At 38.7% G+C, this 20,643-nt stretch overlaps 3 protein-coding genes across 3 annotated transcripts; 2 read left to right on the forward strand and 1 right to left on the reverse strand.

Annotated features, from left to right (window-relative positions):
• Positions 1-1,470: 1,470 nt before the first annotated feature.
• On the forward strand, positions 1,471-3,096 carry LOC149053208 (uncharacterized). Its single transcript, XM_089182490.1, has 2 exons — positions 1,471-2,734; positions 3,070-3,096. Exons 1-2 carry the CDS (start codon positions 1,502-1,504, stop codon positions 3,094-3,096), a joined length of 1,260 nt encoding a protein of 419 aa, XP_089038616.1. The 5' UTR covers positions 1,471-1,501.
• A 1,413-nt stretch (positions 3,097-4,509) lies between these two features.
• LOC149053209 (adenosine receptor A3-like) lies at positions 4,510-5,790 on the forward strand. Its single transcript, XM_089182496.1, has one exon. The coding sequence runs from the start codon at positions 4,711-4,713 to the stop codon at positions 5,788-5,790; it is 1,080 nt and encodes a 359-aa protein (XP_089038622.1). The 5' UTR covers positions 4,510-4,710.
• A 6,599-nt stretch (positions 5,791-12,389) lies between these two features.
• On the reverse strand, positions 12,390-19,413 carry LOC149053210 (uncharacterized). The gene is made up of 2 exons (XM_089182503.1): positions 19,278-19,413; positions 12,390-13,540 (listed from the first exon to the last, which is right to left on the reverse strand). Exons 1-2 carry the CDS (start codon positions 19,411-19,413, stop codon positions 12,390-12,392), a joined length of 1,287 nt encoding a protein of 428 aa, XP_089038629.1.
• Positions 19,414-20,643: the final 1,230 nt, after the last annotated feature.

Raw genomic sequence — 20,643 nt, forward strand, 5'->3', positions numbered from 1 at the left:
TACGCCATTGGTGGGAATATGATGACGAAAAAACAGGAATAAATTAGTTGAATGAAAAGCGCTCGTTGATTCCTTGGGGATTAAGGGTGCCGATTTGAAATATAAATTTTTGTTCTAGTGTTTTACGGCTTTCCGAACTGCCTAGATGTAAGGAAAGGCCGCAAACTGCCATATGCTGTTTAGAATGATAAGGAAGATTAAAGTGTCTAGCGACTGGCTTGGATGCGTCCTTGTCATTTATTTCCACATCGCGAAGGTGTTCTCGGAATCGGTCACCCAGTCGTCTTCCTGTCTCGCCGATGTATAACTTATTGCAATAAGTGCAAGTTATGCAATAAATAACATTGGCGGAGGTACACGTAAAGTGATCAATGATCTTAATGGATCTTTTGGGTCCCGATATTTTCTGTACGTTGTGAATGAAAGGACAAGTTTTGCATCGTGAGCGAGCGCATTTAAAAGTTCCAGATTGGTCATTGGTTTGAAATGAACTCCTGACTAAAAAGTTGCCTATGTTTTTGTCACGTTTGAATGAAATAAGTGGGGGTTGCGAAAAGATAGTGCCAGTCTCTGAATCGTTTTGGAGTAATTTAAAATTTTTAAGAATGATAGATTTAACTGCGTGGTTGTGAGGGTGAAATGTAAGAGTAAATGGAATGCGATCCGTGTTCTCCTTCTCGGCCGTTTGTAGTGCTGCCTGTCGATCGATTTGTTGGGCACGGTGGTAGCCCGCTTGAACGACAGAAACAGGATAGCCGCGTTTATCGAAAAACTGGCACATTGCCTCTGATTTTTCGGAAAAATCAGAGTCGTCACTACATAAACGACGAAGTCTGAGAAACTGTGAAAAAGGTATGGAGTTCTTGACGTGTGATGGATGTGAGGATGAATACAACAAGTAACTATGTGAATCTGTAGGTTTGTAGTAAACACTAGTACATAAGCCGTTGCCTTCAATTGAAATTTTGATGTCTAGAAAAGCCAAAGAATTGTCGGAAATTTCCCAGGTATATTTAAGAGCCGGATGAAAGGAATTGACGGCGGTTATAAATTGAGTGAGCTCCTCTTTGGTAGAGGAGGTAGCGCCGATGCAATCGTCAATGTAGCGGCCGTAGAGTTGAGGTTTTGGGCCGTGGTATTGGCTAAAAAATTGATGTTCGATAAAACCTACAAAAAGATTGGCGTAGCTGGGTCCCATTTTAGTACCCATGGCCACGCCATTAGTTTGTTTGTAGTAGTTACCACCGAATGAAAAGCAATTGAGTGTGAGTACTAGTTCGGCCATACGGAGTAGTGTTTCAGAGCTAGGTTCCTTAACAGTGCGTTGATCGAAAAAATGTTTGAGGGCCCGGAGACCTTCGTCATTGGGAATGACAGTGTAAAGAGATGTTATATCCATGGTGAAAATAAGTTTGTTTTGGTCGAGGAAACTAAAAACTTTAGTTTAAAACTTTAGAAACTAAACTTTAGTTTCCTCGACCAAAACAAACTTATTTTCACCATGGATATAACATCTCTTTACACTGTCATTCCCAATGACGAAGGTCTCCGGGCCCTCAAACATTTTTTCGATCAACGCACTGTTAAGGAACCTAGCTCTGAAACACTACTCCGTATGGCCGAACTAGTACTCACACTCAATTGCTTTTCATTCGGTGGTAACTACTACAAACAAACTAATGGCGTGGCCATGGGTACTAAAATGGGACCCAGCTACGCCAATCTTTTTGTAGGTTTTATCGAACATCAATTTTTTAGCCAATACCACGGCCCAAAACCTCAACTCTACGGCCGCTACATTGACGATTGCATCGGCGCTACCTCCTCTACCAAAGAGGAGCTCACTCAATTTATAACCGCCGTCAATTCCTTTCATCCGGCTCTTAAATATACCTGGGAAATTTCCGACAATTCTTTGGCTTTTCTAGACATCAAAATTTCAATTGAAGGCAACGGCTTATGTACTAGTGTTTACTACAAACCTACAGATTCACATAGTTACTTGTTGTATTCATCCTCACATCCATCACACGTCAAGAACTCCATACCTTTTTCACAGTTTCTCAGACTTCGTCGTTTATGTAGTGACGACTCTGATTTTTCCGAAAAATCAGAGGCAATGTGCCAGTTTTTCGATAAACGCGGCTATCCTGTTTCTGTCGTTCAAGCGGGCTACCACCGTGCCCAACAAATCGATCGACAGGCAGCACTACAAACGGCCGAGAAGGAGAACACGGATCGCATTCCATTTACTCTTACATTTCACCCTCACAACCACGCAGTTAAATCTATCATTCTTAAAAATTTTAAATTACTCCAAAACGATTCAGAGACTGGCACTATCTTTTCGCAACCCCCACTTATTTCATTCAAACGTGACAAAAACATAGGCAACTTTTTAGTCAGGAGTTCATTTCAAACCAATGACCAATCTGGAACTTTTAAATGCGCTCGCTCACGATGCAAAACTTGTCCTTTCATTCACAACGTACAGAAAATATCGGGACCCAAAAGATCCATTAAGATCATTGATCACTTTACGTGTACCTCCGCCAATGTTATTTATTGCATAACTTGCACTTATTGCAATAAGTTATACATCGGCGAGACAGGAAGACGACTGGGTGACCGATTCCGAGAACACCTTCGCGATGTGGAAATAAATGACAAGGACGCATCCAAGCCAGTCGCTAGACACTTTAATCTTCCTTATCATTCTAAACAGCATATGGCAGTTTGCGGCCTTTCCTTACATCTAGGCAGTTCGGAAAGCCGTAAAACACTAGAACAAAAATTTATATTTCAAATCGGCACCCTTAATCCCCAAGGAATCAACGAGCGCTTTTCATTCAACTAATTTATTCCTGTTTTTTCGTCATCATATTCCCACCAATGGCGTAGCTCCACTTTCTACATATAAATCCATACACAACCCACAATTCTTCTAATCGCTCTGACGAAGGGCTAACGCTCGAAACGTCAGCTTTTTTACTCTTTACGGTGGCTAATTTACGTTTTCAACCCAGTTGTTAACACTAAATTACCTTTATATTCTTTGTTCATTGAAAGGTGATAACGTCCGAGTCGGTTTGTTAATAAATTTTGAGCTAAGCAAGAAATAAACCTAAACCTTTGCAGAAAAACACACAAATAGCTGTCACGTTGTTTGATGAACAAACATATATCGTGACATGAAGGGCTCGACGTGCACGGTATTATTTCGAAATGCATTGTCTACCTTGACAACATGACTACCTTGATTAAAATTACTATGACACATAAATGACTTTTCAGCTGTTGTTATTTCGTGTCGTTGCAGAAGATCGAGTTCCTCTCCTTTAAAACACCACATTCTTTCACGATCAAACGTTTCATCCCGTAAACCATTTAGTTACAAGTTAACTTTGTTCGAGGCATCGGCAGTGAACGAAATCTATCAAATAAGTTCAAATTTGCAAGAAGTTTCCAAAGCAGATGGCATCCGTCCTAATCATAACAGGAAACTTGCTTACTTTTAAAATAACGTCTATGAGAAAATTACGCATTTTTGATCGGCTGAAAATGAGTGCATTCCGATATAACACGAGTGCAAATTACTAATAGCACCTTCTTTTACTATTTGAGTACGTGCTGAGTTATCCCGCCAGCTACCTAACTCTTTAACTCCCATGATCTCATTAGTAATTCTCCTCACTGTCAGCCATACAGTTCCTATGATGTAAATTTGGAGAGTTTGGTATTGGATCAACTAATAATCCTCAATTGATATTTTACTTTATTCTCATCACTTCTATTCTTGATATTGTGTTGATATTGTAAGGAGAAAATCTCTCTTAGTCACGCATGGGAGGTAGAAAGTTCAGAGAATTAGAACAATATTTGACAACTTCAACTGAAAGCTATTATTAGCACTAATTTGGCTGAGCGGAGTCGTGTTTCAGAGCTAGGTTCTTTGACAGTACGTTGATCAAAAATATTTTTGAGCTACAGAGTGGTAAATGACAGTAAAAAGAGATGTAATCTCCATGGTGAAAAGAAGTTTGTCTTGGCCGAAGTCACGAACAATTTCAAGCGTGTGTTGGCTGTCTTTAAAGTATGATGGTCAAGCTTTGACGATAGGAGTCATAAATGAACTTAACTCTACATTATAATTTCTTAGTGTTTCTATCTCTAATTGTTATACTCGTTTAACTTCGACGGTGTGCGCTGACTGTTTGATGCAAAATTAAACAGTGCATCTAGCAGCATGTGTCTAGAGCTAATTATACTGAAGTGTTATCACACCTTTCGTGTAACACTAATGAAGATCGTCTCTCATTGAGTAAAGATAACTTCCTAGTCTGCTAGTGTAGAGATTTTGAGTCACACAAGAAATTTGTTGAAACCTTAACAAGCGTAAAACTGTGCAACTCTTGCCATCTTAACAGGAAATACATGAACAGCTGTTACGTTCTTTGATGAACAGCCATTTTATTGACGGTATTAGTTGAACCTGTCTTGTGTCTTGTCTACCTGGACCTCGTGACTTCTTGAATATAATTACCACGAAATACAAATTACTTGTCAGCCGTTGTTGCTTGGTGTTGTTGCAAAAGGTTGGGTTCCTCTCCGCTGAAACAACGCATTTTATTCAGAAAAAAAAAAACTGTTTACTGTAATTCATTTGGTCGTAAGTTTATAATCATTGACTCGTCGGCAGTGAATAAAACCATGGAGAATGCGTCTACATTCACAGGAAGTCTTCCTTCCAAAACAGAAGGGATCGCGCTATGCAGCGCTCTCATTTTATCTTCGGTCCTAATCATTGCAGGAAACTTGCCCACTCTGGTTCTCTTTGCAGTTACCAAACCACTTCGTAGGAAAAGTTTATTTTTAGTTATGAACATGGCGTTTGCTGATTTGATGTTAGGAGCCTTCAGTCTGCCCTTTTATATTTTCGCTGCTGGAGGTGATTATCAGCTTTGGACAGCAAAATATGACTCTGAACACATGGTCTACAAAATATTTTACGCAAGTTTTGATGACATGTTTTTGTTAGGCTCGTATATATCTGCAGCCTCTATTTCCTGTGAGAGATTTTATGCCGTATTTTGGCCCTTTAAACACCATTCATTATCCACCAGAACATACCGAATCACCATTTTCTTACTTTGGTCTTCCGCTGTCTTGCTGTCTACATCAATGACTTTGTTAAATGTTTCGAGTTCATTTGAAGCTAGTTTGTATGTTTTTATACCTGTCGTGTTGGGTCTTACAATTACCATATCTATCTGTAACACCGCCATCTGGAGAAATTTTCAAAACGAGAGTGTTGTCTCACAGCATCGTAATGGAGCTTCGCGAAACCGACGCTTAACAAAAACCGTTCTTCTGGTGTCCATACTGGCTTTATTAAGTTGGCTTCCCATAAGCATCTTGAACGTATTAATCCATATAACTAAGATATCAATACCATGGAAGTTTTATTACGTGATGAACATTCTAAATTATTCTAACTCTTTTGTCAATCCAATTGTGTACGTATTGAGAATTCCTGAGTTTCAGCAAGCGCTACGTTCTTGCTGCACAAAGAGGAGACCAGCCATTAAGATGGTAAAAACCGAAAGACAAAACCAAAAAGGTACACCCAGAACGCCAGAGATAGAACTAAGAATGTTACGAAACGATCCCAACCGCCTGCAAGTTGATGTTGAACAAGAAGATATGGAAACTAAGTTATGGTCAGCTGAGATAGGAGGATCGTCTGCTTTGTTACCGAGTAGTGACATTCATAGGAAGCAGGAGCCATAAATGTGGAGTATAGTAAGAAAATTGGATAACGTTCTTAAATTTTCAATTTTTCGCTTCACAGAGCCCTGTTGTTCTATAGGGTTGTTTTTTGCAGCAGCAGTTTACACCACTTAAGTTTGAATTTCATCCAATCATAAAACTATGCTGTTTTATTTATCCTATCTGAGCAAAATATCGTCTCATTGTACGAAAAAATAAACTCTTCATAAATATGATAGTTCCAGCTCTTAAGTTATTGCTTAAATTAACACACCTACACTTTTAAGATTGTCAGAACATGTCAATGGCCATCTTGTGGACCGCGCCCTCAAGAGTGTGAAATGAAAAATAAGATAGAATAAAGAGCGTACAGCTGTAACTGCTGTAACTAAAGTTTAAGAATGTTATTTTGCCATTTATTATAAGGAGTACGATCGCCTGTTTAGATCAAATACAATTTAAAACATATTTCTAGAACACCGAATGCACAAGACACCTGCACCAGCGTTAACTCAGCTCGTGGACAAGACGCTTTAATTTTGACAGAAAAAAATATCACGAAATAATTTTTTCCTCTGAACTTAAGGCCGAGTCAGGCTTGATATTCGTAATATAAAGACAACCTTTCGTGAAAAGTTACGAAGAGGTCATTTTTATTTGCACGTGCGAAGAGAAATTCTGGTATTTCATCGATATCCATATCACAAAACTTTACTCGAGATCTCTCCATCGGCTAAAATGTGACTAAATACATTTTTGACAGATCAACCAACAAAAAGAGGAAATGGTTTACATCATAAAATAATAACTAAAAATAGCATACTGCATAGAATTACAGATGCGGGAACCACATTTTCCCTGAAAGGATAAAAACGCTTTTTTTTCATAAAACATTAAGGAATATTTCCTCTTCTTGCCAAGGAATGGTGACGGTTTTACGGGTTAGGTAATTTGGAGACTGATGACTAACGAGGAGTCTTAAGGAAAAACGAATGGCCAGTCACGAAAGAAACGCTTTGCTTTTCCCTATAAAAATTCGCTGGTTCCTCTTGTAAGCCAATAGCAATGTACGGCACATATGTGAAAATCAGTGTGTGTACACCCCTAAACGTTGAAAATATTTTAAGTCGAAGGAACAGTTTTGGTCTCGTTCCGCATTTTTGTCAACAAAATAAAAACATCTCGGTTAAAAAGATGAAATATACGGACCACGTGCAAAGATGTTAATCGTTTTTTCGAATATTACGCGTATTAAATATTCAATAGTGACATCTCATTTTCATCCATATCTACTTTTATTAAGTTGGAAAACTCTGTACAGACATCACACCAACCAACTCGCGCGCAAAGTGAGAAGACTATATGAAGACTTGAAATTATATTAAGAACGATTGTGATCAAGAAACGGACAAGGAATATTCCACACGAGTGCAGGCAGCCTGACAATAGTGCAAATAATCGTGAAAGATGATCGCGGGAAAGCGCGATTGCGCGACGCTCGGTAAGTTGTGAGATGACAGTTATCAAGTATTAGACGAAAACACAGTATAAATTCTCAGTCTGCATTTTTTTACCCAGTCTGCAGTCTGTAGTCTGCATTTTGTACCAGGTCTGCAGTCTGCAATCTGCATTTTGTACTGACCGGACTGGTATTGCTGTATTTGTTCGAAATAAAAATAAGTCAGGTAAGCAGGGATTATTTTTCTAGAATTGTGATTTTATAACCCAATATCTCCTTATCAAGAAGCAAGAAACACAAGCCGAGTCATAATCATTTGAACAAATCTGTCACAAAACATTTATCCACGGTGACATTTCTTACGTTTTTCGTTGAAGCATGTAGATATGTGGGGAAAACATTGCCCTTGGAATTCAACCTACAGTATCGCCGCCATCTTAACAATAACGCAAACAAATATTTGGATTCTGATAACACCTTTTCTTACTCAAGTCAGCTCGCTGAAAAAAAAGCTTATTCTTTACCATGGTTTACAAACGTCTCTTGTTTACATATTTTCTTTTTTTCGTCAGAGAAAAGGAGCCCATCCAATGTTCATCCGGCATAAGTTGTCATCGATTGTGGCCTCCTGCAAAATGGAAAAAACATCCATCATCTTGATAACTTCAGAAAAGTAGGTGCAAGAGTATAGCAGGTCATTTAATGTTAACAACTGAGTTGAAAACGTAAATTGGCCACCGTAAAGAGTAAAAAAACTGACGTTTCGAGCGTTGGCCCTTCGTCAGAGCGAGAGTTGGCGAAAGAGGCTAAAGAGTCCGCCCAAAGGACATGACACAAGGTCTGGAAACCAGACCTCTGTATAAGGGTCCATTTTCCTAATCATAACACAAATAATTTTAGAACTTTCGCTTAAATGCTTTACACGAAATTTTTCTCCCACACTATGCTCATTTACAAGAGGGAAAGGCAGCTCTTATTCTTGGAAAAAAAAAGAAAAAAACAACAACAACAAAATGGGAATGAAACAACAACCCAAAACCAACATACGAACACATACAATCAAGCAAACTCACCTCGATCAGGTAATGCACCTGTCCTTCTATTGAGAGAAGAATAATGATCTTACTGGTTTTTTCAAAGCCTTTGATCCACCTTTCCACATCTTTGAGAATCTTAAAACCTGAAAATAGCCAACCAACCAATCGGCTCGGTCTGACATTCTTCTTTCTCTTGCTCGGCCGCTAGAATTAATTTGCATTTGCTTTTGCTTTTGCGAAAATCAAACTCTCCTAATAGTTGTAAGTTAACTCTCAAGAATTATATGCCGGAAGTATTTGGATGGAATTCTGTCCTTGTTTAGGAAAACAAATAAATATAGCGAGTTTGGCGTCTCCGAAGCTAAATGGAATAGGCTCTTATTGATAAAAGGGATGGTTCTCGGCTCCATAAATTGACTACCTCGAATAACACATGATTCTATCTTTTTTACGAGTATTTACAAAGTGAAGCTGTCTATCTATTACACCAATCATGAAATTGCACATTCTTCACACGAGGATTGTGAATTAATTAAGATACTCGCCTCTTCATTTGTAACTTCTTCTGTTTCTTTATTCTTTGATGCCTCGGAAAGTAATTCCCTTCCCTTAGTCCTCTGCCACTCCACAAGCGGATCATATATCAGCTCATACTTGTAACAGCGGAGGAGGTTTTGACGGCTGAAAAAAATACTGCCTCACCGTTTCACTTATCGTCTCTACGTGGTTTTTATTTTTTATTTTTTATCTATTTTTTTGTTTATCAAAGGAAAGTGCTTCCGGTCTTTAAACTAACTCATTTTGACTGGCTACCTACTCATTTCCGGAAATGCAGTGACACGCAACTAATCAGTGAGACATTCTAACAATAAACACGCTCAACGAAGACAAAAAGTTTTAACATCCAGTAAACAGTGGATAGCGGTAAAGGTGTATTGTGATTGGCTACTCAAACTCCAATTATACTCAGTTATTCCTTGTAGAAACGTATTTTGCGAGAGAGCTCTGTCATTATCCTGTTTGAGGGAAAACGAACCGGAATGTTTTATAATTACTACCGTACCGCGCACCGAAAAGAGTCGGTGTAAAAGAAAAGATCGGTAGTAGTTGTAAAAAAGAAATAAAAAGCTGGCGGGGTGTTCGCAAATTACCCCGAGGATAACTTCTCAGTAATTTTTGTTAAGAACTTTGAGTTTGTGATCAATTGATCGGAAAGAGTTCACCGATACCGATCCTTAATCCTATCGCATTGATACAAGATCCCCCGTTTAAACTTTTGATGTTTGCTTTAAAACCGTCTATTCACCAGTTAGTCGGAAAAACCCAAGTTCAATAAAAACGCCCACTCGTTTTACAACATAAGTTAATTTGGCGCATTTTAATAACATCCTTGTTTTGATTGGAACGTGATCTGCACGTTAATAATGGTTTGTAATCGTTTCTTAGATGACAAGAAGAAGTTGACATGAAGTGTGATCAATCTCGAGCTCGTGCCTTCCGTTGTACCCTTATGATACTTTTTGCTTGACATCTCCTGAAGTAAAAAAGAAATCAAAAAGAAATTTCAGAAAATAATAGATCTTCATTTTTTTTTGTTGGATGTAAAATTTCACGAGATTGAAATAAAATATGACCTTTTACTTCTGTGATACCTTAATATAAATGCATTTAATTATAGACAATAATTTACCATTATTCCGCTCTCATAGTTATAACTGGTTTGGTGGAAAACGGGAGTGCGGAGTGCGGAGTGTAGAGTGTGGAAAATGAAGAGTGTGGAAAATGTGGAGTGTGGAAAATGAAGATTGTGGAAAATGTAGAGTGTGGAAAATGAAGAGTGTGGAAAATGAAGAGTGTGGAAAATGTGGAGTGTGGAAAATGAAGAGTGTGGAAAATGAAGAGTGTGGAAAATGAAGAGTGTGGAAAATGAAGAGTGTGGAAAATGTAGAGTGTGGAAAATGAAGAGTGTGGAAAATGAAGAGTGTGGAAAATGTGGAGTGTGGAAAATGAAGAGTGTGGAAAATGTAGAGTGTGGAAAATGAAGAGTGTGGAAAATGAAGAGTGTGGAAAATGTGGAGTGTGGAAAATGAAGAGTGTGGAAAATGAAGAGTGTGGAAAATGTAGAGTGTGGAAAATGAAGAGTGTGGAAAATGAAGAGTGTGGAAAATGAAGAGTGTGGAAAATGAAGAGTGTGGAAAATGAAGAGTGTGGAAAATGTAGAGTGTGGAAAATGAAGAGTGTGGAAAATGTGGATTGTGGAAAATGAAGAGTGTGGAAAATGAAGAGTGTGGAAAATGTGGAGTGTGGAAAATGAAGAGTGTGGAAAATGAAGAGTGTGGAAAATGTGGAGTGTGGAAAATGAAGAGTGTGGAAAATGTGGAGTGTGGAAAATGAAGAGTGTGGAAAATGCGGAGTGTGGAAAATGAAGAGTGTGGAAAATGAAGAGTGTGGAAAATGAAGAGTGTGGAAAATGAAGAGTGTGGAAAATGTGGAGTGTGGAAAATGAAGAGTGTGGAAAATGTGGAGTGTGGAAAATGAAGAGTGTGGAAAATGAAGAGTGTGGAAAATGTAGAGTGTGGAAAATGAAGAGTGTGGAAAATGAAGAGTGTGGAAAATGAAGAGTGTGGAAAATGAAGAGTGTGGAAAATGTAGAGTGTGGAAAATGAAGAGTGTGGAAAATGAAGAGTGTGGAAAATGAAGAGTGTGGAAAATGAAGAGTGTGGAAAATGAAGAGTGTGGAAAATGTGGAGTGTGGAAAATGAAGAGTGTGGAAAATGAAGAGTGTGGAAAATGTGGAGTGTGGAAAATGAAGAGTGTGGAAAATGTGGAGTGTGGAAAATGAAGAGTGTGGAAAATGCGGAGTGTGGAAAATGAAGAGTGTGGAAAATGAAGAGTGTGGAAAATGAAGAGTGTGGAAAATGAAGAGTGTGGAAAATGTGGAGTGTGGAAAATGAAGAGCGTGGAAAATGAAGAGCGTGGAAAATGTAGAGTGTGGAAAATGAAGAGTGTGGAAAATGAAGAGTGTGGAAAATGTGGAGTGTGGAAAATGAAGAGTGTGGAAAATGAAGAGTGTGGAAAATGTAGAGTGTGGAAAATGAAGAGTGTGGAAAATGTATGTGGAAAATGTAGAGTGTGGAAAATATATGTGGAAAATGTAGAGTGTGGAAAACGCGGAGTGTGGAAAATGTGGAGTGTGGTAATTGTGGAATGTGGAAAATAAGGAGTGTGGAAAATGCGGAGGATTTAATGATATCAACAACAATAACAAGCACTCCATTTCCTTTAAAAAGTGATGCATTATTAGGTTTTCACGATGTTGTGTGGTGGCTGACGAAATTTTCGGAAAAATTGTCGCTGCAACCATAACATTTTTTCACATTTTTCGGCAAGGCCACGAGGTAATAAGAATGCGGCGACAATCCCGAGTGCCACGCTCCTGCTGCTGCCGATGGTCCTGGTGGAGTAGACAAGGACCGATGAGGGGGTGCCGCTTGGAAACGAGCTTGTGGTGTGTGAGCTTGAAATGTTGACGCGTATGAATGATGAAAACGTCCTCCATGGAAAGGAAAGCCTGGTGGATTATACACAGCTGGGTACAATTGACTCAGCTGTGCTTGATGAGTGGCAACACTTGCCTGACACGATGCGGGAAACAACTCATGTAATTGTGCAGCATCCGGGTAGTTTTTACATTCATTTGCCCCAATACTTGGCGCGGATGGCAAGGGGTTTCGTGGGATCACCATACTGGTTGTTTGTTTGCTGCCTCTGCTTCTTGGCTGGCGTTCTCCCTTCCTGTCTCTTCCAGCTGGCATTCCAAAGGCGATGGCTCTGCTGTAGTTGTAGCCCACCAGTGTTGCGCTTGTTAGCCACCAGCCACTTCAAATATACCTCAAGGGTTCCTCTTTTTAATGACGCAGCGACAGCATGAGCACACAAATAGGACATGGAGTATTCTTGGCAGTCCTGACACTCTACCTTCCCGTTAGGGTACACGACGGTGATATGCAGCTTCGTGGGCTTTGAATTTGAGGGAATGATGAGGGTGTCATATGCTGAGGTTGCCGGTAACTTTGTCTCTTTTCCTTCCTTTAACACTGCCTCTCCTTTGTGCGCAATGAGCTTTAAAACGTCTGGGGTAATCCAGTCCAGTCGCCTAGCACTAAATTTTTGTTCACAGAGGCTACGCTGTCAGGAGAAGCTTCTTCAGGACCAATGTGGTGAACGCGCGAGAGGGCTTCTTTTCTCTGGTCGTTTGTCACCTTGGCCCATTTGTCGCCTAAGTGGAGCAATGACCACTTTTTCTCCAGACTTTCAAGAAGGCCAGTAAATTCTTCTGCACTTCCTGCGTCTAACAGTCCACTCTCAAAAACGCTGCCTATCTTTCTTCCAAAAATATCATCCATTATACTCTGCTTACTCTCTCCTTTAATGTCCATAGACACAAGCTTTGTGTCTATATTTTTGCGAAGATGGATTTCGCAAAGCAGACGAGTAGCTCTTTCGAAGGTTTCGTTAAAACTCCCCACTAACGACTTTTCGTCGTCTGCCCCGAAAGCCATTAAATTCTTCAATTCTGGTTCAAGAGACTTCAAGGTTCCACCAGAGAGCGAATACGTGTGTTGTGTCTTCTTTTCGTGTAGAAGCACTGAGCCAATTATTGGTGGGCGTTTACCGTCTTCCCTGCGAAGAGTTATGAGATGCTGGTACGAGATCGGTGTGACATTATATGGACCAAAACCAAACGTTGGGTCCTCGGTTAAAGGCCGATACTCCACCGGATTACAGCAGAATCGCTTCAGATCATCCAGCTGTCTGTTCGTTCCCACGACGCAAAAAGGCTCAGCTCCAACTCTGACGTCACGAACAAATGTAGTCTTTGGGTCCCTTCCTTGGATCTCGCTCTCATTTAGTAACATATACCACGGGTCAGAGGTTCTTCCTGCGCCTGACGTGTTTTTAAGGTAAAGTCCTTTGCTGACAGCTTTACGCCTTGCCATATCTTTTACTTGCTGTCGATTTCGCGGGACCTGAACCAATCCCACGCAGGATTGCAGACCACCAAGGCCATCTGTTATTGCGTGATGGACGGCTTCTCTAGCTCTCATTTCCCCTACGACAATTTTAAGCTGATGTCTTGTGCTTTCCCAGGTACGAGCATAAGGCGTCTTTTTTTTCTTGGAATTCCCATGAGGCATTTTCGGAATGTGATGTTCCTGGCCACTCTTGAAGGAATACTGTACAAGACAGTATCTGTGCAGTTGTCCTTCAGGGACTGCAACGAAAATTGATTGGTGAGACTACAGACATTTTTAATGCCTACTGGTTTACAGTAGTCTGCTTTCTGAAATGTATCATTTTTTATGTAGACATTTATAGACTCCTGCCAATATGAAAGTCTCCCTTAAACTTAAGTCCATATAAGTGATGGGGAGGTTACAGAGGAGAACTAAAAAAAGGTTATCATGCCTAAATCACTTTCCATGAACGGCAGAGACAGCCCCCTATGGTTATTTATATAAAATTTTTTTTGTACATTATTTTTTTAAAGTCAGATAACTTTCCATTACATCCAGAGCTTTTTATACCTCAAATAAATGCTTTAGGGGCTTAGGTAAAACTCCACCTTGAAAACCCGGCGTTTAATCGAGAAATACGAAATATTTGATTTTAAATAGAGATCATTGTAAAACGACATGTTGCGTAAGTTATAGTACAGATTAATATTATTATTATTATATCACAGACTAATATTACAGATTAACGACTACTATATCATTTCATCACCGATCCAAAGCTTTCCTTTCCAATCTTGTCCTTATCTTTTACGTCACTCCACGCAAAACTGGGCAGGCTCTCGAAGTAACCTATTGAAAGCCATTTAGGCTGAAGAAGTGGGATTTTAACAGCCATATGACCACGTGGAGATCAATGCGGACTTGAACTCTGATGTGAATATGCAAATTAAATTGAATCTACCCATGGCTTATTATTAACTGTAATGGAAGAACGCATTTCGCAAGATTTGCACCATCTAGGTGTTGGCGGTAACACCTTTTCGAACTCGATCAAAAATATTTTCCAGGCGCTTTCTGTTAGTTTATAATATTCACGGCTAACTAGCCAAGGAAAACAACATCATTAGCGCGAGGTTAATATTCTGCTTACAGATGAAAAGACTTGACTACCCAAGTGAGACCGAATTTTTATGCATGTATATATATATAGTCTTTTTCTTTTATACATTTTCTACACTCCGCATTTTCCACACTCCTCATTTTCCACACTCCGCATTTTCTACACTCCGTACTCCACGTTTTCCACCTAACCGTTATAACTTGTCTAAATTCAATGGTGTTAGATGACTGTTTAATGCGGAAAGAGAAATCGAATAAAGCATCATGTATCATGTGTCTAGAAAAAAATTATACTGGAAGTGTTTTTCCGCTTTTTACTCATCATTTTGAGGAATGATGACGCCCCAGTCGGCTTTTAACGAAATTTTCATACCAGTTATACAGGCAAAAAAAGCCTTACCACTCAGTGAAAAAGATACATGAACACCTGCAGGTAACTCAGCCAATGGACAAGAACCTTTAATTTTGACATTAAAAATTATCACGAAATAGATTTTTCCTCTGAACTTAAAGCTGAATCAAACTTGATGTTCGTAATATAAAAAAGAGCCCTTCGTGAAAAGTAAAACCGCCATTTTGCTAAAGCGGGTTACCGTGACGTCATTTTTGTCCGCACGTTCGAAGAGATAAGTGGAACGTTCACCACGCGTGGTAACATGTTTTCGAAACAGAAGTTCTGTTATTTCATCGATATCTATATCATAAAACTTTTGACAAGTGGGCGATGAAAACAGCTAAGTTCTTTCCGACAGTTTTCTATGAAACATAGGTTTGAAGATGAAGTACCTCTGCGCTTTGAGTGATCTCAGTTTCGCGGGTATCATAATTAAAACTAGTGGAGTGGAAATTGTTGATAAGCAATCGAATTCTTTTCATGTGTGGAGACTAGGAAATAAAATGTCTCTTATTTTTAATAAAAAAATCATTCAATCACACAGATGTATCCGGTTATCTCGACAGGAAAGAGAACTCTAATAGAACGTCCAGTAATCGTAACTTTAGTTCATCTTTAAAACCCATAATCTAATTATTAATTTCATATTTCCAGACGCTGAGGCACTCGAGATCTCTCTCTCCCTCGGCCAAAACGTGACTAACTACAATTTTGAGAGATCAACCGACAAAATGGTTTATATCATTTTCTTTTTAGTGAAAATAACTAAAAATATCACACTGCACCGAGTGACACACGTGTGAAGCACATTTTCTCTGAAAGGATAAATACGCTTTTTTCCATATAACATTAAGAAATATTTTCTCTTCTTGCCGAGAAATGTTGACGGTTTTACGGGTTAGGTAATTTGTAGATTGATGACTAAGGAGGGGTCTCAAGGAAACTGAAACGAACCTTACGAGAGTGTTAAAGTGTGTGACTCCGATCGTGTTAACAAAAAATACATGAGCAGGTACTGCTCGTAATTTGATGCAAAGACATGAAGCTAAAACACCGCTGAATTCATGAGGTATTCAATTAAAATGTGCTGTCGACGACGGAAAAGAGATCACGAAATTATCACGACCACCATGGATGAAAAAAAGATTCTCCAAAAATTGATCGATCGAGGAAAAAACCCATGAGCGTTCCTCTGCGAGGAGATAAGTTACTGCTATTCCGTGTTGCGAGCTGCTTTCATCTATTTCTTTTAGAATATCGTGTCATCCTCGAAAAAGAACGAGGAAAATCGAGAAAGGGAAAAAAACATCAGATACGCAAACGGAAGAAACCCATCAAATCATTGACACACGGCAGTCCTCTAGACTACGAGCTGTCTCTCCTTTTCGGTTCAGTCTGTCGCGCAAGTCCAAAAAAATTAAAAAAATCCCTCCGATTAAACTGACCGTTGCATTAACACACCATGTCACAAGCCCGTCTCTTCGCAGGAGAAACCTTACAAGGGAATCTCAACTGATCAAGAAGTAATGTGGGTGTATGCCCTCATATATTCTGCAACTTGCATATTTCCTGGTAATATTCCTTATTTGTTCAACAAATAACGAATATCTCTAGGAAATATGTAGCGCATTTACACCAAGCGCGTGAGAGCTGTAGTACTTTCCGACAACCAAATATTTAAGAGAAAGAGTATTAAAGGCAGAGAAAAGTTGGAATGAGACTGCAATCGATACAAGAGCATGCCTTTACGCTCCAAGAAATAACTTGTTAGTTCTAGTAAAGGTTCACCGCACCGGAAAAGTCAGCGGATCAATAATGTAAATGAACTTTACTTAAAATAATAATATTCATTATTGTTTCTCTCTCTCTTTGCTATAACCTTTAAATTCAACGGTGCAGAATGGATTTCTAAAGCAAAATTAGAACTAGAGCAGTGCATCATGGATCATGCCGGAGTCAAGCATAAATTATCCTGGAAGTCTTATTACACTCTTTATTTATCAATTTAATGAAGATTATATCTCATTAAGAGATAACAACACGTAAGTAGCTTTATGAAGAAATTTTGAAATGTTTAATGCAAATTTGGAAATAGATCTACGCACTTAGAAGAGAGTTAAAGCAAAATATCTTGGATGTGTCACGACAAAATTCGTTCATCACCTTCACGAAAATTATCTCTCATTGAGAAATGATAACCATATATGCCTCTTCGCTCCGAAAAAAATATATTTTTATGATTTAAGTAAAGGAAATCATACGGTTTTTTTGAACGGATCAGTTAATGTAAATACAATTAACTGTAGATAATAATTTGGATCATTTCTTTCTCCTAAAACTCATTAAAATTGAACGGTGTAGGAGACTGTTTGATGCATAATCAAAAATTGAAGAGCGTATTATATAACATGCGTCTGGGGCAAATTATTCCGAGAGCATTCTTCATATTCTTTGTTCATTGAAAGATAACGTTCGAGTCGATTTGTTAAAAAATTGTGAGCCAAGCAAGAAATTTGTTTAAAACCTTATGAAGCGGTAAAACTTTGCAGAAAAACACGCAAACAGCTGTCACGTTGTTTGATGAACAGAAGCATATCGTGACATGAAGGGCTCTACGTGCACGGTATTATTTCGAAATGCATCGTCTACCTCGACAACATGACTGCCTTGAGTAAAATTAATATGACGCGTAAATGACTTTTCAGCTGTTGTTATTTCGTGTCGTCGCAGAAGATCGAGTTCCTCTCCTTTGAAACACCACATTCTTTCCCGATCAAACGTTTCATCCCGTAAACCATTTAGTTACAAGTTAACTTTGTTCGAGACATATGAACGAAATCCTACAAATAAGTCCAAATTTGCAAGAAGTTTCCAAAGCAGAAGGCATCTGTCCTAATTATAACAGTAAACTTGCTTACTTTTAAAATAACGTCTATAAGAAAATTACGCACTTCTGATCGGCTGAAAACGAGTGCATTCCGATGTAACACGCAAATTACTAATAGTGCCTTCTTTTACTATTTGAGTACGCACTGAGTAGTCCCACCGGTTACGTAACTCTTTAACTCCCAAGTTCACATTAGTAATTCTCCTCACTGTCTAGAGAGTTAGAGAGTTTGGTATTGGAAAAGCTAATAATCCTCAATTGATATTTTACTTTATTCTCATCACTTCTATGCTTGATATTGTATTGATATCGATATTATAGGGAGAAATTCTCTCTTAGTCACTCATAGGAGGTAAAGGGGTAAGGGAATTGGAACAATATTTGACAACTTCAATTGAAAGCTATTAGCACCAGGTTGGCTGAGCGGAGTAGTGTTTAAGAGCTAGGTTCTTTGACAGTACGTTAATCAAAAAAATGTTTGATATCCATAGTGAAAAGAAGTTTGTCTTGGCCAAGGAAATGAAATTCACGAACAATTTCAAGTGCGTGTTGGCTGTCTTTAATGTATGATGGTAAATTTTTGACGATAGGAGCCATAAATGTACTTAACTCTAGATTATAATTTCTTAGTATTTCTCTCTCTAATTGTCATGACTCGTTTAATTCCAACGGTGTACAATTACTGTTTGATGCAAAATTTAACAGTGCATCTAGTAGCATGTGTCTAGAGCTAAATATCCTAAAGTGTTATTAGACCGGCTTCCGTCTATCACTAATTGAAGATTATCTCTTATTGAGAAAGGATAACTTCCTATACTGCTAGTATGGATATTTTGAGCCACACAAGAAATTTGTTAAAACCTTGTGCAATTCTTGCCTTTCAACAGGAAAATACATGAACAGCTGTTTCGTTCTTTGATGAACAGCCGTTTTAATTGGCGGTATTAGTTGAACCTGAAATGTCTTGTCTACCTGGAACACGTGACTCCTTAAATATAATTACCGCGAAAGACAAATATCTTGTGAGCCGTTGATGCTTGGTGTTGTTGCAAAAGGTTGAGTTCCTCTCCTTTGAAACAACGCATTTTATTCCGAAAAAAAACTGTTTACCTTAATTCATTTAGTCATAGGTTTATGATGATTCACTCGTCGGCAGTGAATAAAACCATGGAGAATGCGTCTGCATTCACAAGAAGTTTTCCTTCCAAGGCAGAAGGGATCGCACTATGCAGCGCTTTCATTTTATCTTCTGTCCTAATCATTGCAGGAAACTTCCTCACTCTTGTTCTTTTTGTAGTTACCAAACCACTTCGTAGGAAAAGTTTATTCCTAGTTATGAACATGGCGTTTGCCGATTTGTTGTTGGGAACCTTCTCCGTACCCTTTTACATTTACATTGTTGGAGATGACTATCAGCTTTGGACAGCTGAAGACAGCCTTTTTCTTGTGGTTTTCAAATGCATCGATTCCATTTTTACGTTCGGCTCATATCTATCTGCAGCCTCTATATCTTGTGAGAGATTGTACGCCGTATATTGGCCGTTTAAATACCGATTACTGTCCACCAAAACATACTGCATCGCCATTTTCATACTTTGGACATTCGCTGCCTTGTCGTCTACAATGTTAATTTTGCTATCGGAGTTTAATTCAATAGGATCTGCATTGTATGTCGCTGTCCTAGTTCTGTTGGGTCTAACAATCATTATATGTGTCTGTAACATCGCCATCTGGAGAAACTTTCAACACCAGAGTGTTGACTCACAGCATCGGAATGGAGCTTCGCGAAACAGACGCTTAACAAAGACCCTTCTTCTGGTATCAATACTGGCTTTATTATGTTGGCTTCCCTTAATCATCTTGAACGTATTAATCTATATACCTGAGACATCAATACCATGGAAGTTTTATTTCATGGTGAGCATTCTAAATTATTCTAATTCTTTTGTTAATCCGATTGTGTATGTATTCAGAATTCCTGAGTTTCAGCAAGCGCTACGTTTGTGTTGCACGAAGAGCAGACCAGCCATTAAGACGGTAAAAATCAAAGGTAGAAACCGAACAGCTACACCTAGAACGCCAGAGATAGAATCAAGAATATTACGAAACGATCCCACTCTGCTGCAAGTTGATGTTGAACGAGAATTTACGGAAACTAAGTTTTCGTCCGCCGAGATAAAGGGACCTTCCAGGTTGTTACTGAGTAGTGACATCCATAGGAGGAAGGAACCATAAATGTGGAGTGTTGTAAGAAAATAGGGCAACGTTCTTAGATTTTCAATTTTTTATTTCACAGAGCCCCGTTGTTGTAAAGGGTTGCTTTTTTCAGCAGAAGTTTCCACCAGTTAAGTCTGAACTTCATCCAATAATAAAAATACACTGTTTTATTTATCCTATCTAAGCAAAATATCGTCTCATTTTACGAAAAATATAAACTCTACATAAATATGTTAATTCTAGCTCTTAAGTTATTGCTTAAATTCACACATCTATACTTTTAAGGTTGTCAGAACATGTCAATGGCCATCTTACGGGCTGCGCTCTCAATAGTGTGAAATAAAAAATAAGATAAAATAAAGATCGTACAGCTTTCCCTGCCTCCGAACTAAAATCAAGTTAAGTTTAATCATGTTGTTTTGCCATTTGTTATCGGTCATTTAGAGCAAATACAATTTAAAATATATATGAAGAACTCCGAATGCACATGACACCTGCAGGTAACTCAGCCCGTGGACAGGACCCCTTAATTTTGACATAAAAATTATCACGAAATAACTTTTTCCTCTGAACTTAAGGTTGAATCAACTTGATGTTCGTAATATAAAAAAGAGCCCTTCGTGAAAAGTAAAACCGCCATTTTGCTAAAGCGGGTTACCATGACGTCAGAGATAAGAGATAAGTAGAACGTTCACAGCGCGTGGTAAAGATATCATGTTTTCGAAACAGAAATTCTGGTATTT

Source organism: Pocillopora damicornis, chromosome 1 (assembly GCF_964200805.1).
Source record: "Pocillopora damicornis chromosome 1, jaPocDami1.2, whole genome shotgun sequence".
NCBI classification, from domain to species: Eukaryota; Metazoa; Cnidaria; class Anthozoa; order Scleractinia; family Pocilloporidae; genus Pocillopora; species Pocillopora damicornis.

Bases quoted from the DNA above. Each gene is read 5' to 3' on its own strand.
- LOC149053208 (XM_089182490.1), top strand. From the start codon at position 1,502: ATGGATATAACATCTCTTTACACTGTCATTCCCAATGACGAAGGTCTC. The intron at 2,735-3,069 runs GTTTGCGGCCTT...GTTCATTGAAAG, and splicing joins ATTCTAAACAGCATATGGCA to GTGATAACGTCCGAGTCGGT.
- LOC149053209 (XM_089182496.1), top strand. From the start codon at position 4,711: ATGGAGAATGCGTCTACATTCACAGGAAGTCTTCCTTCCAAAACAGAA.
- LOC149053210 (XM_089182503.1), bottom strand. From the start codon at position 19,413: ATGGCGATGTTACAGACACATATAATGATTGTTAGACCCAACAGAACT. The intron at 13,541-19,277 runs GTATGAAAATGG...TTTTCGTTGCAG, and splicing joins CAAGGCAGCGAATGTCCAAA to TCCCTGAAGGACAACTGCAC.